The 13,471-nt window shown below is 50.3% G+C and overlaps 7 protein-coding genes across 8 annotated transcripts; 4 read left to right on the top strand and 3 right to left on the bottom strand.

Annotated features, from left to right (window-relative positions):
- Positions 1 to 139: 139 nt before the first annotated feature.
- FOXG_02439 (uncharacterized protein) lies at positions 140 to 1,012 on the top strand (the record flags this gene model as incomplete). The annotated part of the gene is made up of 1 exon (XM_018379886.1): positions 140 to 1,012. One exon carries the CDS (start codon positions 140 to 142, stop codon positions 1,010 to 1,012), a length of 873 nt encoding a protein of 290 aa, XP_018236018.1.
- A 716-nt stretch (positions 1,013 to 1,728) lies between these two features.
- Positions 1,729 to 2,764, bottom strand: FOXG_18316 (uncharacterized protein). The gene has a single exon (XM_018398385.1). The coding sequence runs from the start codon at positions 2,591 to 2,593 to the stop codon at positions 1,991 to 1,993; it is 603 nt and encodes a 200-aa protein (XP_018236017.1). The 5' UTR covers positions 2,594 to 2,764; the 3' UTR covers positions 1,729 to 1,990.
- Positions 2,765 to 2,795: 31 nt separating this feature from the next.
- FOXG_02437 (uncharacterized protein) lies at positions 2,796 to 4,310 on the bottom strand. Its single transcript, XM_018379885.1, has 3 exons — positions 3,838 to 4,310; positions 3,337 to 3,772; positions 2,796 to 3,286 (listed from the first exon to the last, which is right to left on the bottom strand). Exons 1-3 carry the CDS (start codon positions 4,153 to 4,155, stop codon positions 3,177 to 3,179), a joined length of 864 nt encoding a protein of 287 aa, XP_018236016.1. The 5' UTR covers positions 4,156 to 4,310; the 3' UTR covers positions 2,796 to 3,176.
- A 200-nt stretch (positions 4,311 to 4,510) lies between these two features.
- FOXG_02436 (anthranilate synthase component I) lies at positions 4,511 to 6,715 on the top strand. 2 transcript variants are annotated; one of them, XM_018379883.1, is made up of 4 exons: positions 4,511 to 4,629; positions 4,713 to 4,861; positions 4,916 to 4,998; positions 5,051 to 6,715. In XM_018379883.1, exons 1-4 carry the CDS (start codon positions 4,615 to 4,617, stop codon positions 6,520 to 6,522), a joined length of 1,719 nt encoding a protein of 572 aa, XP_018236014.1. In that variant the 5' UTR covers positions 4,511 to 4,614; the 3' UTR covers positions 6,523 to 6,715. The 2 variants fall into 2 exon arrangements, with proteins under 2 accessions (XP_018236014.1, XP_018236015.1); XM_018379884.1 differs by having other exon boundaries at positions 4,713 to 4,998.
- A 12-nt stretch (positions 6,716 to 6,727) lies between these two features.
- On the top strand, positions 6,728 to 9,406 carry FOXG_02435 (uncharacterized protein). The gene has a single exon (XM_018379882.1). The coding sequence runs from the start codon at positions 6,988 to 6,990 to the stop codon at positions 8,638 to 8,640; it is 1,653 nt and encodes a 550-aa protein (XP_018236013.1). The 5' UTR covers positions 6,728 to 6,987; the 3' UTR covers positions 8,641 to 9,406.
- A 352-nt stretch (positions 9,407 to 9,758) lies between these two features.
- On the top strand, positions 9,759 to 11,489 carry FOXG_02434 (uncharacterized protein). The gene is made up of 2 exons (XM_018379881.1): positions 9,759 to 10,729; positions 10,801 to 11,489. Exons 1-2 carry the CDS (start codon positions 10,254 to 10,256, stop codon positions 11,192 to 11,194), a joined length of 870 nt encoding a protein of 289 aa, XP_018236012.1. The 5' UTR covers positions 9,759 to 10,253; the 3' UTR covers positions 11,195 to 11,489.
- FOXG_02433 (aminopeptidase Y) lies at positions 9,808 to 13,271 on the bottom strand. Its single transcript, XM_018379880.1, has 3 exons — positions 12,885 to 13,271; positions 11,687 to 12,828; positions 9,808 to 11,630 (listed from the first exon to the last, which is right to left on the bottom strand). The coding sequence occupies exons 1-3, from the start codon at positions 13,141 to 13,143 to the stop codon at positions 11,505 to 11,507; spliced, it is 1,527 nt and encodes a 508-aa protein (XP_018236011.1). The 5' UTR covers positions 13,144 to 13,271; the 3' UTR covers positions 9,808 to 11,504.
- Between the last annotated feature and the right edge of the window lie 200 nt (positions 13,272 to 13,471).

Raw genomic sequence — 13,471 nt, 5'->3', positions numbered from 1 at the left:
GAATGATACAAGTTATAATACATAAACGAAATTATATTCTTGAATAACGGAGTGTAATATTTCCCTCCTTATCACATCCCTTCCCATCGTTCTCGATAGTAGATTATCTCATCAATTCTAGAGTCACACAACCTTCATCATGCCCACCATGAATCCAGCTATGAATCCTGGATCCATCATCGACGCAATCCGCAGTGACATTGAGCCGATCACTGACATCTACTGGCCAGCCTTCAAAAAGGCAGTCGAGAATGATCCTCAACAGCTTCGCCCCATCGATCTGACCTGCACCATCTGCACAGAGAAAATGTCGACGCAAGGATCCGCACGTGGTTCCATCCATTGGATCCCGAAACCAGGTCGCAGAATCTCCCATGAAGCCCAGATTCTTCCCTGTGGCCATATGGTCGGCGCCTGCTGCTTCATGAACTGGCTTGCCAGTCTCTCTGAACGGTTTCGAGGTAGAAAGTTCTACTCGTGTCCTGTTTGCAGCACTGCGATTATGTATCATCCTGAGTGCGGCCATGTATGCCATGGCCAACGAATCCCAGGCTTGATTGCCAACTATTCTAGAATTCCCCTTGTTCTGAGTGAGGGTGGTTTTATCCACGCGCGATGTGCCGGATGTGAAGTCCAGCATACCTTTTCCGAGCTGACCAAGTACACCAGTATCTACAAGTGGGAAGATGAAGTCGAGTCTAACCATCAATACATCACCCTTGGCTTTTTGGACCAGCGTCCTGGCGGTTTTCTGTACATGGATGGCTCTAGGGACCGCAAGCGACCTATTTGTGAGCGCGTCCGAAGGCTCGAGACTCCAGAGGAGTTGAAGACTATCTGGGAAGCCTATAGAAAAGTTTGGGCTCTGAAGTTCAAGACCTTTTGGATTTCGCATGATCTTTCCAGTGTAAGTCTGTGTCTCTACTTGATGAAGACCTCGAAGCCACTTCCCAAGACGCTCAAGACACAGGGCATCTTTCGTCGGGTCTTCTCTCGAGGATCTTCTTCCTGACAGGTAGTTTGATGAGTATATGAGGAGTTGTGGCCTTTTGGAGTTGAAAGAGTGTACTGTGAGTCGAGCAGTTAAGGCTTCTTTGTTTTTATGACTGGCGTTTTGTATTTGCATTTTTGGTGTTGGGATGATGAACGATACAGGCTGGTCCTGAGCTTAGGCAGATCTTAGGAAATAAAATTGAATGCTAGACCAGAACTTGATGATGGTTACGGTATATGAATTGTGATGATTATTATGAACTTCAACACGCCGAGTAAAATCGGTGACTGTAGAAATACCAAACTTATCTAGGGACATACTGCAGTGCTTGAGATGAATGACTCTATCTCATCACTGTGCTTACTTGATTTCAAGGCAAGGACAACGCAGGATGAGTCGATTTTGGACCAACTACAATGCATTTAGAAGCTTTTAATGTATTTCTGCGACTTTTTTCTGCCCTTAAGTAGTCACTGAATATGGTATTATCCTGATTTGGAGTATAGAGATAGGCATGGTGTTTTAGTGAAGTACCTGCAATCACAAACACCTTTTAGCAAGCAATCACTTACATCACCCGCTCACTTACCTCGTCTGCCTTTTCTTTCATCGCATGGATCTCCGCCTTTTGAGTTGGATTCTATTTCTCATGTGTATTCGTGGCCGACCGACCACATCTGATGTCGAAAGTGCCAGCAACGCTGCTAGCTCAAGTTACACTTGCCAGTGGTAGCCCGTGATTCATCACCAAACTAATTTATTCATCCTTTGTTTACTTTGTCCTTTTCCTCCCGCACGTGCATAAATTCTCTCCTTGACTTCTTCATCTCACTTTTCTCCTCTCATCAGCAACTTCATACTCCCGACTCGTTCATCCTCCGCCCGCGTAACTATGCATGAACCTACGATCCAAATCATCACTCGCCCACCAGAGCCGCTGGATGCTGAGCCCAAACCCGAACCACAAGTCATCTGGCGCGATGAAAACGGAAAGATTTACTTTCGCAACAACCCAACTCTTCCTATCCTGCGATACCCCAACAGTAAGGCGGTAGAGAAGCCCGATGACGCCCCAGACAAATGCAAAAGTTGCACTCGCGAGTGTCTCGTGGCTATCCGTAGGTACATATCTTCTATCGTTTTTCTAACCTGACTAACTCCTGCAGCAAACGAAGAGATTGAGAAGGAGATCCGGGAACTTGAACTTGACGTCGAGAAAGACTTTGAAGTTCCTGAAGCCAAGAAGCCTGAGCCTAATATCGACATCGAAATGGCCAAACTAGCCAACAAAAAGGCCAAGAAAGCCAACAAGAAGAAGAATAACAAGACGAAAGAGTCCAAAGAAGATCTCTTAAAGGAAAAGGCCGAACTCACAAAGGAGAAAGTCGGACTCACCAAGGAGAGGGCCGCCCTAGTAAAAGCCCTCAAAGTCAAGAAAGCAGAAAAGATCAGAGCCGAAACGCCTGCCAAAACTACAGCGAAGACCATCGCAGAGATGAAGAAACTCTCCGAGTTCATCAGCGTCAGAATTAAACGGTACAATAGACACGACGCACCCTTGTCTGAGAAGATGGCAGAGGAGGACCTTAAGTATACCATCGAGAAAATGTACAAGCACCTCCCAAACTCATTCGTCGACTGGGAATATGAAGAGGACGTAGACGTGTGTCGTATTCTAGACTTGCCTTGCTACGGCAAAAGTTTTGGTAAGGATATTGAGGATCATCTGTATGGAAAGGAGCATTTGGTGAGTATTTTGCCCAACCCCTGGATATACTGTCTCTAATGCTGTCAGGCCTATGATCGATCGATGAAGGGGAGTGTTCCGCTTTGTGTCCAGCACAACAGAGTGAAGCGGGAGATTGAGAACGGTCTTTCATACCATGAAGGCCTGTTGGCGGAACTTTCCGTTGACCCTTATAGTTATTAGGTCAGAAGCAGATGATAGAGACAGTGAACGGTTGAGCTTAGTTGAGACACAAGAATTCAATAGCTCAAAAGAGTCTATGTCTGTCCCCATTACCAAATCTCGCAAGAGACCGCAGATGGCAGTCGTGTAGATCCCATGTAGTGTTACAATACAAATGCGCGCCACTAAATAACCCAGAAAGCAAAGAAACAATGTTCGGTAGGGATCAATGATCCATATAACGCCGGTCCAATTCTTCCAATGCGTGAGTCTTTAATCGGCACGCGATCCGCTGCTGTGACGGGTACGCTTTCGTCCGCTGCTCGTGGCAGGGTGCATCTTGTCGTTGCGCTCTCTCTTGAGCTTGCCGTCCAATACGCGGGCTGAACAACGTTAGCAGACAAATCTCCAATCTCGGGGTCGGCGAACGTACTAAGAACATCGTATCCGAACTGGGGGTGCTCCAAGCACAGAGCCTTGAACTCTTCTTCCGCCTCGGCGCGCAGGGTGTGTGAGCGCGTAGCCCAGAAGCTTGCGACGGGGGCGCGGATGGTGGTGTCGTCGTTGCTGGTGTAGGCGTAGACGTAACGAGCGTATGTGATCTCGCCCTTGGCGGTAGAGTTGACGCAGTGAATCTTGGAGCTCGAGAGGGTCTTGAGACCAGCGACGCCAAACTTCTCGGCGAGGGTGTAGATGCGGGCGTGCTTGAGGAGTTGGTCGCCGCTGTTGTCGACCGAGGGAATTGAGGGGTCGGACTCCAAGACTCGCTGGCCGGGAAGCTTCTTGGGGAAGTATTCGCCTGTGTAAAGGTATTCGAGGAAGCTGCCGACGGTCTCGATGTCGTACTCGGGGAGCTCAATCTGACGAGGCTGTGGGGAGGTTAGAAGGGGTCCACGGCCAGATGTCGCTGGCGCAAAGGCTCTGAAGCACTAACGCTGCCGTCCTCAACGAAACTATCGCAAATGTCCTTGAAGTATGGGCTTTGTGTCAAAAGTCCCTGATGCGCTGAGAGGATAGATTGATCGCCAGATCCGATGAGCAAGGTGACGATTGGGCTCATGAGATAACTGGCAAAGGTAACTCTGGGCTCTGCGACCTCAGAGTCGGCGAAGGGAAGCTCAGTGTTGTCGGCATTCTCATTCTCCTCACCCTCTTGGGTAGCCTCTGGCGCAGTATCCTGCGTGTTCTGGGTCTCAGACATCTCAACATCACCGGTGGGCTCGATTGAATCCTCGTGCTGATCGGCAGGCATGGTTGCGAATGAATTAGGAGGCGAGTTAGAAAGGAGCGATTGATACCATTGCTTGAAACGAGCGGAATTGGTGCCGAAATCAGTGGCTTAAAGATAGTTCAAATGATGGTTCCTGAGCTCGTGTGGATCCGCGTAAACGTGAGATCCAGTCTTGGTGGGCAGCTTCAGCTGGTTCAATGAGCGCCAATCTGTATGCGGAAGCGAGCTTGGCTTAAATTGATGCCCCGTGCGCAAGGCATCACTGCATGATCATCATAGCTACCCTACACCGACCGCTCAGGGACTGCCGACCTGCCGCTATCGGTGCCCCGCCCCCACTAACATCTGAGGCGTCTTCATTTGGCAATCGATAAAAAGTGACTCCGAAGCAAACACCTTTCCGCTAACACTTCCATTGTTCTCCTTCTTTGTCCTCAAGCCACCAATCTGTCGTGATACTCGGGGATAAACACTATAAGGATGTGTGCAGCTCATGTAAGAACACCTCTCCATCGCAATCACCATCAATCAGCATCACCGAGACTTCCGCAATGGACCATACTAATCCTCTACACCAGCTCGATATACGGCCAACTGCCGATGAAGCTCGAGCTGCCTTCAACCAAGAATGGACTCCTACAACTCAACCCACGCTTCTCCCCGTTTGCGCCTCCGCTCCAGCCGATCTATTGACTCCTTCAGCTATCTATCTTAAGCTATCATCGGGGTAAAGACTACAATGCTTCCACCGCCGTATCATCCTCTGACTCACCACTTACAGCGCAACTGCCGAATACTCATTTCTCCTCGAGAGTGCGACTGGAAGCACAGAGACGGTTGGACGATATAGTTTTATTGGCGCCAGTAAGCTTTTCTGAGACTCTTGTGTTGGACACCCTCTGAGTCTCTCTTCTAGACCCCCGAAAAGTACTGGCCACTGGCGACGGCTACGAACACAATGGCGACCCTCTCAAGACCCTTGCGGCCGAACTTTCCAATGATCGAGTCCTCGATATTCCTTCGTTGGCGCTTCCGAAGCTGTCTGGTGGTGCCGTTGGATACGTCTCATATGATTGTATCAAGTACTTCGAGCCCAAGACCGAGCGACCACTCAAAGACAACCTCCAAATTCCCGAGGCTTTGTTCATGCTATTCGACACCATTGTCGCCTTGGACCATTTCCGTTCGACATTGACAATTGTCACACATATGAAGTTGCCCAAGAGCCCCTCTGATGATCTTCAACCTGCCTACGACGTGGCCTGCGAGACACTCCGCAAGACCCTCGACATCATCTACCAGCCCGAGACTCCCTTGCCTGCTCAAACTCTTGGTGCGCAAACAGAATCAGAGCAGCAATATTCTTCGAACGTTGGTCGTAAGGGTTACGAGACATTCGTCAAGGAGCTCAAGAAATACATTGTCAAGGGAGACATCATTCAAGCCGTGCCTTCACAACGGTTCCGCCGGAGCACCAAGCTTCACCCCTTTAACATTTACAGAACTCTCCGAACACTCAACCCCTCACCTTATGTGTTCTTCCTCTCATGCGCCGACTTTCACATCGTTGGTGCTTCGCCGGAGTGTCTGATGAAAACTGATGGATATGCTCCATTACCCTCTGACTCACGATTTGGCTACTCAGCTGCCGAAGCTCGATCAAGACCTCGTATTGTCAACCACGCAATCGCCGGTACAATTCACCGTGGAAAGAATGCCGCTGAGGATGATAGACTCGCAGCCGAGCTTTTGGCTTCCAAGAAGGACAGAGCTGAGCACGTCATGTTGGTGGATCTCGCCCGCAACGACGTGAACAGAGTCTGCCACCCCACAACCGTCAAGGTTGACCGGCTCATGAGAATTGACCGCTTCTCCCATGTTCAGCACATCACCTCTGAGGTTTCAGGAGTTCTGCGTCCTGAGTGCACACGCTGGGATGCTCTGCGTTCCATTTTCCCTGCGGGAACAGTCTCTGGAGCACCCAAGATCCGAGCTATGGAGCTCATCTACGACCTGGAGCAGGAGAAGCGGGGTATCTACGCTGGAGCTGCGGGATGGTTTGGATACGACATTGTGCGCGTGGACGAGGGCAGTAAGCCTGAGGACAAGGTTTTCGTCGACGAAGGACCCATGGACACATGCATTGCCATCCGGACCATGCTCGTCAAGGATGGCGTGGCATATATGCAGGCCGGCGGTGGCATCGTCTACGACAGCGACCCTACAGATGAGTGGATGGAGACGATGAATAAATTGTCCGCCAACCTCCGCTGTGTGGAGCTGTCGGAAAAGTACTTTGGCGATGGGGTGAGCACTAAGACCGTGGAGGAGATTATTGCGATTGAGAGGAGGAAGGGAGAGGAGGAGGTGAAGGAGGCTGAAAAGTAGGTCATCTGCATAGAAACATTCCTGATGAAGGATAGAATCAATTTATACTCATTGGCGCGCTTATTGTGTTCGAAGTCGTTTATTTCCTCTTCATTACCATACGCTGCCGGGGTAGTGTCCCACGACAGAGGTTGTTCAAACGGTCAAGGCTTCACTGTTCAGGTCGAACGAGGAGTGAAAGCAAAACATCGCCTTGAAAGTCATGGTTCACCCTAAACTCACAAGATGGACCGTGAACATTGAATGTGCTTGACTTCAGTGACTGCATCAAATGTGACTATATAATGAAATGATGCCTACTCAACATCAAATTCATCTTCTCCTCATCACCACCACCCATCACACCCAGGTAAGTCTAACACCAAAAACAGATCAAAAACAAAAAAGGTAAGTCTACGCAAAACGAACTACATCACGTCTCGCTTCACCAGTCAGTCATCTCGCTGGTAAGTATCCCTTTTCAACATGTCTTCTCCCAAACCTCTCCCTGAAGCCTTCTGGCCAACTATCAAAAAGGCTATAGACAAGGGCAGCAACACCAATTCCGACAATGAGGTTATCACCCCTCAATGTCCCATCTGTATGGAACTCCTCCCGGTGAGATCTTTTCCTACCGAAGGTGAGTTGGATGCTGAGGTCTTGCTCTGTGGTCATGTTCTCTGCCAGTCTTGCCGTAAACAATACCAACACAGCGACGCCGGAGGACGGTGTCCTGTATGCCGCACCAATCTCTACTGCAGCCGATGCAAAGTAAATGCTATCCCCATCACCATCCCCAAGAACGGTGAAGAATCTAGTCTTCCTCCTACGACTCTTCCAGAGTGCGTTCAGAAGAACTTGTGTCCTGATTGTGTAGCTACGGTTGAGTTTCACAGGGACGTAGAGAAAGGTGAGTGGCCTTATCACTTAGATGATATGGAGCCTGGGTTTGTCAGCTTCTTCTACCATGTTGTTGATAACATTGAGAAGAATGACGAAACTGCTACAGAGGGGAGAGTCCAGGGGGCGATTTCCGACACCATCATGCAGGAGTTTACGAATATGATGATGAGTCGTCGCTGTGTTACGCTTGGTCGTGGGAATACGTTGCGACAGACGAACCCATGGTACGCTGAGAATAATGAACATCAGGAAAATTGTCGTATTGGGGTTGTTCAAGGTCATTTTGGCCCCAGCCCAGACTCAGACTCAGACTCGGACGATGATGATGAGCCTCTTGGGAACCCTCCTGCTGGTGTCCCTCTTCCGGTTCTGAATCCCGCACAGACTGATAACAACCGCCAGAACTCTGGCTTGCAAGTGTCTCCATTTGAACGAGCTGGCCTACGCCGGGTTTTGCACCCGATTCGGAGTCTTGATGATCCTGCGCAGCCTGGCAATGCCAATTCGCCGTTTGATGTCCAGGACGGCATTGCACGTCCTAGTGCAGCAACACAGACATCTGAACCAGCTCGACGTTATCATGACAGGGCACTGTTAGATGAGGAGTCAGACGACGATATGGCCTGGATTGGATCTTCACAACGAGAGGGTAACACTGTTGCGACGACAGCTGAAGTGCTTCCAACATCTGGAATGTTTCCACCAGGATCTGACAATGTACGTCTGAGTCCCCGACCAAATAGGAGAGCAGAAAGAGCAGCAAGGGCGGCTCAAGGTCATGGTATGCATGGAGGAGGCATGCAGGGACTGGCGAGGGTTGTAAGGCGCGTACCACCTCGACCTCGCTTTGCACCTCCCAGTGCAGCAACACAGACAAATAGATCAGTTCAAGATGATGAAATGCAGGCACCAGATGCTGACGCAGATAGACTCTGGTATGAGTTTTTAGAACGGGAGGGTAACTCTACTCCGGCGACAGCTGCAGCGGCCAGACCAGCTGGACCTCGTAGCTTGCAAGAAGCGTTTGATTATGCAGATGCGAACGATATTCTGAGTCTGGGAGGTAGCATTGGCGGAATGCCCCAACAGTTTCGGGACTATCTGGCGAGAGGTTCAGCGATTAGACCGGCGACAGGAGAGTCGCCCAGTCCAGCATCCGGTGCCTCACATAGCTCTATGGATTTGGACGATAGCGACGAGGTGTCGTCAAATGATCAGCCCGTCTCTGAGCGCTGAGGATCCTCCATATCCACTGTGGAAAGACGCGTGTAAGTCAAGGGCATGATGATATTGCATGCGGGCCATGGTTGAGTAGGCGAAGACGCTCGGACCGAGATATGGATGGGACGGCACGGCACGGGAAACGGCATGAAGTACGGAGTAGACTGGAAGTTATTTGTGAATTTGAATTTATTCGGTGAAACGGAGTCTTGGATCAGGATCAACCGGGGATAAATTAGATTGATACTGAATCATTAGTCAGGTCTGTTGTGGTAGCGGAGAATAAACAAAAAGGTGTAAGAAATGTTTCAAGGGGTTCGGATGTGCCGTCAGAGCCGTTTGAGTTCATTGGTATCAGTCGATCCTTTAGTGACTGATGATGTATGAAGAAACCCGTGACATGGAATTAGGAAATAAAAGAGTAAGTCAAGTCAAGTCAAGTTAATGCTATGCATCGTACGTCAGCTAGGCGCGTGAGGCTGCAAAGTGAAAAGTATGCGGATAGTTCAGCCACGTAATTCAGGAAGCGAATACACGTACAATTCGGATATCGGCTCCAAAGTGATATTCATCAGCCATGACTCGATGCGAAATATATATGCCGATAGTCGAAATATAAACGAAATACAGTGAGTATATAGTGAGGATAGTGAGGGACATCAGTGAGCGAACAGAGAGGGAAAAGTGGGCAAATAGCATCATCTCACCGCGCCGTGCCGGTATCCGATCGCGCCCAATCGACCCCGGCAAGTCGGCACGTCGACATCCACCTTTTCTAAACGCCCAGTTTTTAGTCTGATATCGGTTTGCATGGTATTTACGAGGGAGCATATGAACAAACAGAGGCAGAGGGATCATATGCAGAGGATAATGAATGAAAGAAGATGTAGAACTATAGAGCGTGAGATGGTGATATTTTACCGTCTACAATAATACATCAGCCATATCTTGATAAGTGTACTCAGATATCTGTCTAAATTAGATGCATGTCACTCAACTCGCTTCTCGGCACCACAAATTCCTCTCGAGGGGGGCCATTCCCCAATCCTACCCTCCACTCAACCTCATCCGCTAGTGGACAAGCCCGTTACTGTCTCGGAAGTACGGCTTCATCGTCTTGCCTATTGAAAGTTGCCTGCCTTTGAAACTCGGCGCCTCTTTTCGCTGGGCCCTTCAGGTGCCGTCTCTTCCAGACTTTCGCGCTCTTTTTCTCCCCTTGGCCTGCGCCTAAAAATAATACGTCCCCCCAGCCTTGGGGCTTACATCTACCTAATACATCTGTTGTTCCCCTGCCCTTCGCTCTTTTTCGGTTCCTGCTTTTAGAGACCACCCCCTCCCGCTCTCTCGCTTCTCTCGCGCTGTGCTCCCCCATTTACAAATTCTTGTAACTGAACTGGACCTGGACCTGGACCTGGACCTGGGGGGCTTGGCTCGAACTTCCATTTAAGCCAAAGGGGGCCTAGAAGCCTCTGCCAAGAATTTCCATCCCGTCTACTTCAGGACCCTTTAACATTTACATCACTTACATCCGCATTTGATTTGAGCCTCACTCACTACAGATCAATTCATTTTGCTTCTTTCGACAATTGATTACCTAACACTCCCAGTATTGAATGATACCGCGATAGATGCCTTCCGCTCTGCAGGCCGACATGGACATGGATCCCGCCGTTGTCGGCCTCCCTACCACAACAGCCATCACAGGCCTTCTCGACGTCGGCGCTGCTGCCATCGACATCCTCAGCGACCTCAACATCTCACCACAGCACGACACCGCCATCCTCAACATCCTCCTCCGCGAGGTCAAGGAGTGCCGATCCTCCGTCCACGCCTTCTACAAGACCCTCAACCTCATCGAGAACAACCAGATCCCCTTCCCTGCCCGCGCGGCCTGGATCTCTCTCGACACCCTCGTCGCGACCCTCACAGACACCGTCCTCGCTTTCACCCGCCTCTCGTCGCTATGTTGTGCGCTCGACGAGCAGTCCAATAGGTCTACGCCTGAAGATGCCGCTAAGCAGTTCGAGAAGAGGATCAAGGCGCTGTGTGCCAGGTTGAGATGGCATAATCTTTCGTATGCTATGATGATGACTATAGTGAACTGGTAAGTTAAGCGAGACGGCACACGGACCGCTAGATGAACAAGTGCAATTTTTGCTGACGGGGGCCAAAAAGTCCGGGAGAAAAGGACGCAAAGAACAGTCGCGACGAGCTGGCGCATCGCGTTGCGAGACTTCTCACATTCAACGTCAACCTCTCTGCTAGATTACGACAGAGTCGCCCCGGATCCTCGGCTGCCAAGACAACGGGACCGGGAGCCCAGACCCCCGATAGCCCCGAGATCACCCCCGCCAATGTGGGGCACAGACCCGCCCCTTACTCCGGAACCCTCTCAAAGCTCACCACCCCGAAGGCTCTATCCAAGGTCATTCTGCCTATCGAGCTGGGGGAGCTTCGTGATGATTTTGAATACTACACCGAGATGATCCCCTCGCAGACCGGAAGCTGTGAGTTTCCAACTGGTGGTGTCTTGATGGGAACGCCATATGATCTCGCTTCAGCACGATGAGACACATCATCAATCAGTAACTATCAATCTATCCCTAGCGGATAATCATCTTATCAGATGAAAACTTGCAAAGTCGGTGTTTGGGTGGGAAATAGTGCGAGGCATTTCAAGCCATGTATGGCTACAGGACCGGTTGGGGGCTTAGACGGGCATTTTACCAAACGGTTATTACGTGTAATGATGTTTTTTGTTTCTTGATTCGTTTCACTTGGAGTCGATTTAGCTAGGCATTTGCAATTTCAACGTAGAGATATCCATTCAAATTAATCAATCACCCATTACTCATTGTGCTATACTTGCTACTCGATACTTAAATGAAGAGCTTGCTACCGTGGTACTTGGTCTTGTCAGAGTAAGTCTGCACAGACGTCTCAATCTCTCGCTCGGGGAAACCCTTGAACGACTTGGCGTATGTTGCAACGGAATGGGCGATGAGCTGTTCTGTGTTAGTGTCACGGTTTCTGAACAAGACATTGGTTGGGTGCGACTTACCTTGGTGTTCACCTCCCACGCAGTGTAATTCACATTGGTCAGATCATCCCCGATCTGGTGGTAGTTCTTATCATACCAGACACCGGCTTCACCGCCAAACATCTCGACTTCGTCTTCTGTCTTGACACCCTCGGCACCTGTGGCGATACCACCAGCGGGAATACCACCACGGATGAAACCATCGTAGTCACTGCGACCATCAAAGGGGATAAAGGTGTAGTTGAGACCCTGCTCCTCGTACCAGTTAACATACAGATCACGCAGCTCCTCTGAACCCTTGGGGTTCTCGGCGTTGGTGGCGTTGTAGATCTGGTAGGCAAAGTTGGGACTGGCCATCATGTCGTAGTCCATGAAGAGACGAATCTTGCGGTTCTCGTCTTCAGGAAGAACGGAGACGTAGTGGTCGGAGCCAAGAAGACCTTCTTCCTCAGCGGCCCACCAGGCGAAGCGGACGCAGTTGTTGACGCGGTACTTGGTCAGTTGGACAGCGACCTCGAGCACAGAGATACTGCCGGATCCATCGTCGTTTATACCAGGGCCCTCGGCAACACTGTCGCTGTGACCACCGAGCATAACACAGTTGTCGGGATCACCACCCCGAGTCTGGGCGATGATGTTGGTGGTGGAAATGGTCTTGACCTCAGCGTCGATGTAGGCAATAGCATCGACCTTTTCACCATCCTTGAGCTTCTTAGCAACAGCCTTACCCTCTTCACCGCCCAGACCAAAAGTAGCAACATGGTCAGGCGAAGGAGTACCGAGAGTTCCATGAACCTCATCCTTCTCGTAGTTATACACAACGGCAGCGACAGCACCCGCTTTACCAGCATTGCCGGACTTTGTACCAAAGGGGCACGTTCCACGAAGGACGAGAGCAATGTTGCCCTTGACGGCCTCGGGATAATCGGACTCGTCGCATCCTTCGTTGTCGACGAGGACAAGCGTTCCGTGGACGGGCTCCTTGTTCTTAGTCGGAGGAGTCAGACCCATGGGCGATGCCTGCTTGGGAACAGAGTCGCCGATGACGAGACGCGACTCGAAGACATTGCCCGAAACAGCGGGGAACTGCTGGTTCGAGACGGAGTAGTAGCCGCCTAGCTTGGCGAGCTCAGCGTGGATGTATGACAGTGTACCGAGATGGCCTTGAGAACAATCAGTCATTATGTTCATGATAACAGTCCGATTTCGGAGAACGTACCTTCACTGCCAATGACACGAGTCGGATGTCCATATTCCTCTTCTCCATTCTTGGCAATCTCATACAGGTCCTTTGCTCTAGCCTCAAGGTTCTCAGGCTTGATGCTCTTCTGCAATTCCTTGGTATCTACCAGAGGAAGATCGTCACCAAAGAGATTCCAAGAGAGCTTGGGGACTTGGAGGTTAAGAGGGATCTGAAGAGCTGACACGCCCTGGAGGGCGGCCGTGGCGGCGACTAAGCAAAGACCCTTTGTTGTCATTTTTGGAGTTTGTTGTGAGGATGAAGGGGAGAGGATGGAAGGGGAGGGTTTTGGTTAAGACATGGACTGCGCAGGTGATACAAGCTTGTGACGTGATGATGCTGGGACCTGGAGCTATAGAGGGTCTTAGCTCACTGTAGCTTAGCTTGGTTGCCCTGCCAGGAACCCGAGGCATTGCTTATCTTTGCCTTGGCCCCCGCGATTTGTCTCAGCTGTGCTTGGCGATGATCGGCAATAGCTACCCTGGACTTTGATGGCACTTTGAATCGGATCTTGAATGAGAACAAAAGCTATTGTAAATCAACTATTTATTCCCGTAGATCGATAT

This window comes from Fusarium oxysporum, chromosome 5 (genome assembly GCF_000149955.1).
Source record: "Fusarium oxysporum f. sp. lycopersici 4287 chromosome 5, whole genome shotgun sequence".
Classification (NCBI taxonomy): Eukaryota; Fungi; Ascomycota; class Sordariomycetes; order Hypocreales; family Nectriaceae; genus Fusarium; species Fusarium oxysporum.
This window is presented reverse-complemented; position numbering and strand designations above follow the sequence as displayed.

Excerpts from the sequence above, each read along its gene's own strand:
- FOXG_02436 (XM_018379883.1), top strand. Across the intron at positions 4,862-4,915 it reads TATCTTAAGCTATCATCGGG|CGCAACTGCCGAATACTCAT; the intron begins GTAAAGACTACA and ends CACCACTTACAG. Across the intron at positions 4,999-5,050 it reads ATATAGTTTTATTGGCGCCA|ACCCCCGAAAAGTACTGGCC; the intron begins GTAAGCTTTTCT and ends TCTCTCTTCTAG.
- FOXG_02435 (XM_018379882.1), top strand. The coding sequence starts at position 6,988 with ATGTCTTCTCCCAAACCTCTCCCTGAAGCCTTCTGGCCAACTATCAAA.
- FOXG_02434 (XM_018379881.1), top strand. The coding sequence starts at position 10,254 with ATGCCTTCCGCTCTGCAGGCCGACATGGACATGGATCCCGCCGTTGTC. Across the intron at positions 10,730-10,800 it reads ATGATGACTATAGTGAACTG|TCCGGGAGAAAAGGACGCAA; the intron begins GTAAGTTAAGCG and ends GGGGCCAAAAAG.
- FOXG_02437 (XM_018379885.1), bottom strand. The coding sequence starts at position 4,155 with ATGCCTGCCGATCAGCACGAGGATTCAATCGAGCCCACCGGTGATGTT. Across the intron at positions 3,773-3,837 it reads GTTTCGTTGAGGACGGCAGC|CCTCGTCAGATTGAGCTCCC; the intron begins GTTAGTGCTTCA and ends ACCTCCCCACAG. Across the intron at positions 3,287-3,336 it reads GTTCGGATACGATGTTCTTA|CCCGCGTATTGGACGGCAAG; the intron begins GTACGTTCGCCG and ends AACGTTGTTCAG.
- FOXG_02433 (XM_018379880.1), bottom strand. The coding sequence starts at position 13,143 with ATGACAACAAAGGGTCTTTGCTTAGTCGCCGCCACGGCCGCCCTCCAG. Across the intron at positions 12,829-12,884 it reads TCGTGTCATTGGCAGTGAAG|GCCATCTCGGTACACTGTCA; the intron begins GTACGTTCTCCG and ends ATTGTTCTCAAG. Across the intron at positions 11,631-11,686 it reads CGTGGGAGGTGAACACCAAG|CTCATCGCCCATTCCGTTGC; the intron begins GTAAGTCGCACC and ends AACACAGAACAG.
- FOXG_18316 (XM_018398385.1), bottom strand. The coding sequence starts at position 2,593 with ATGGTATACTTAAGGTCCTCCTCTGCCATCTTCTCAGACAAGGGTGCG.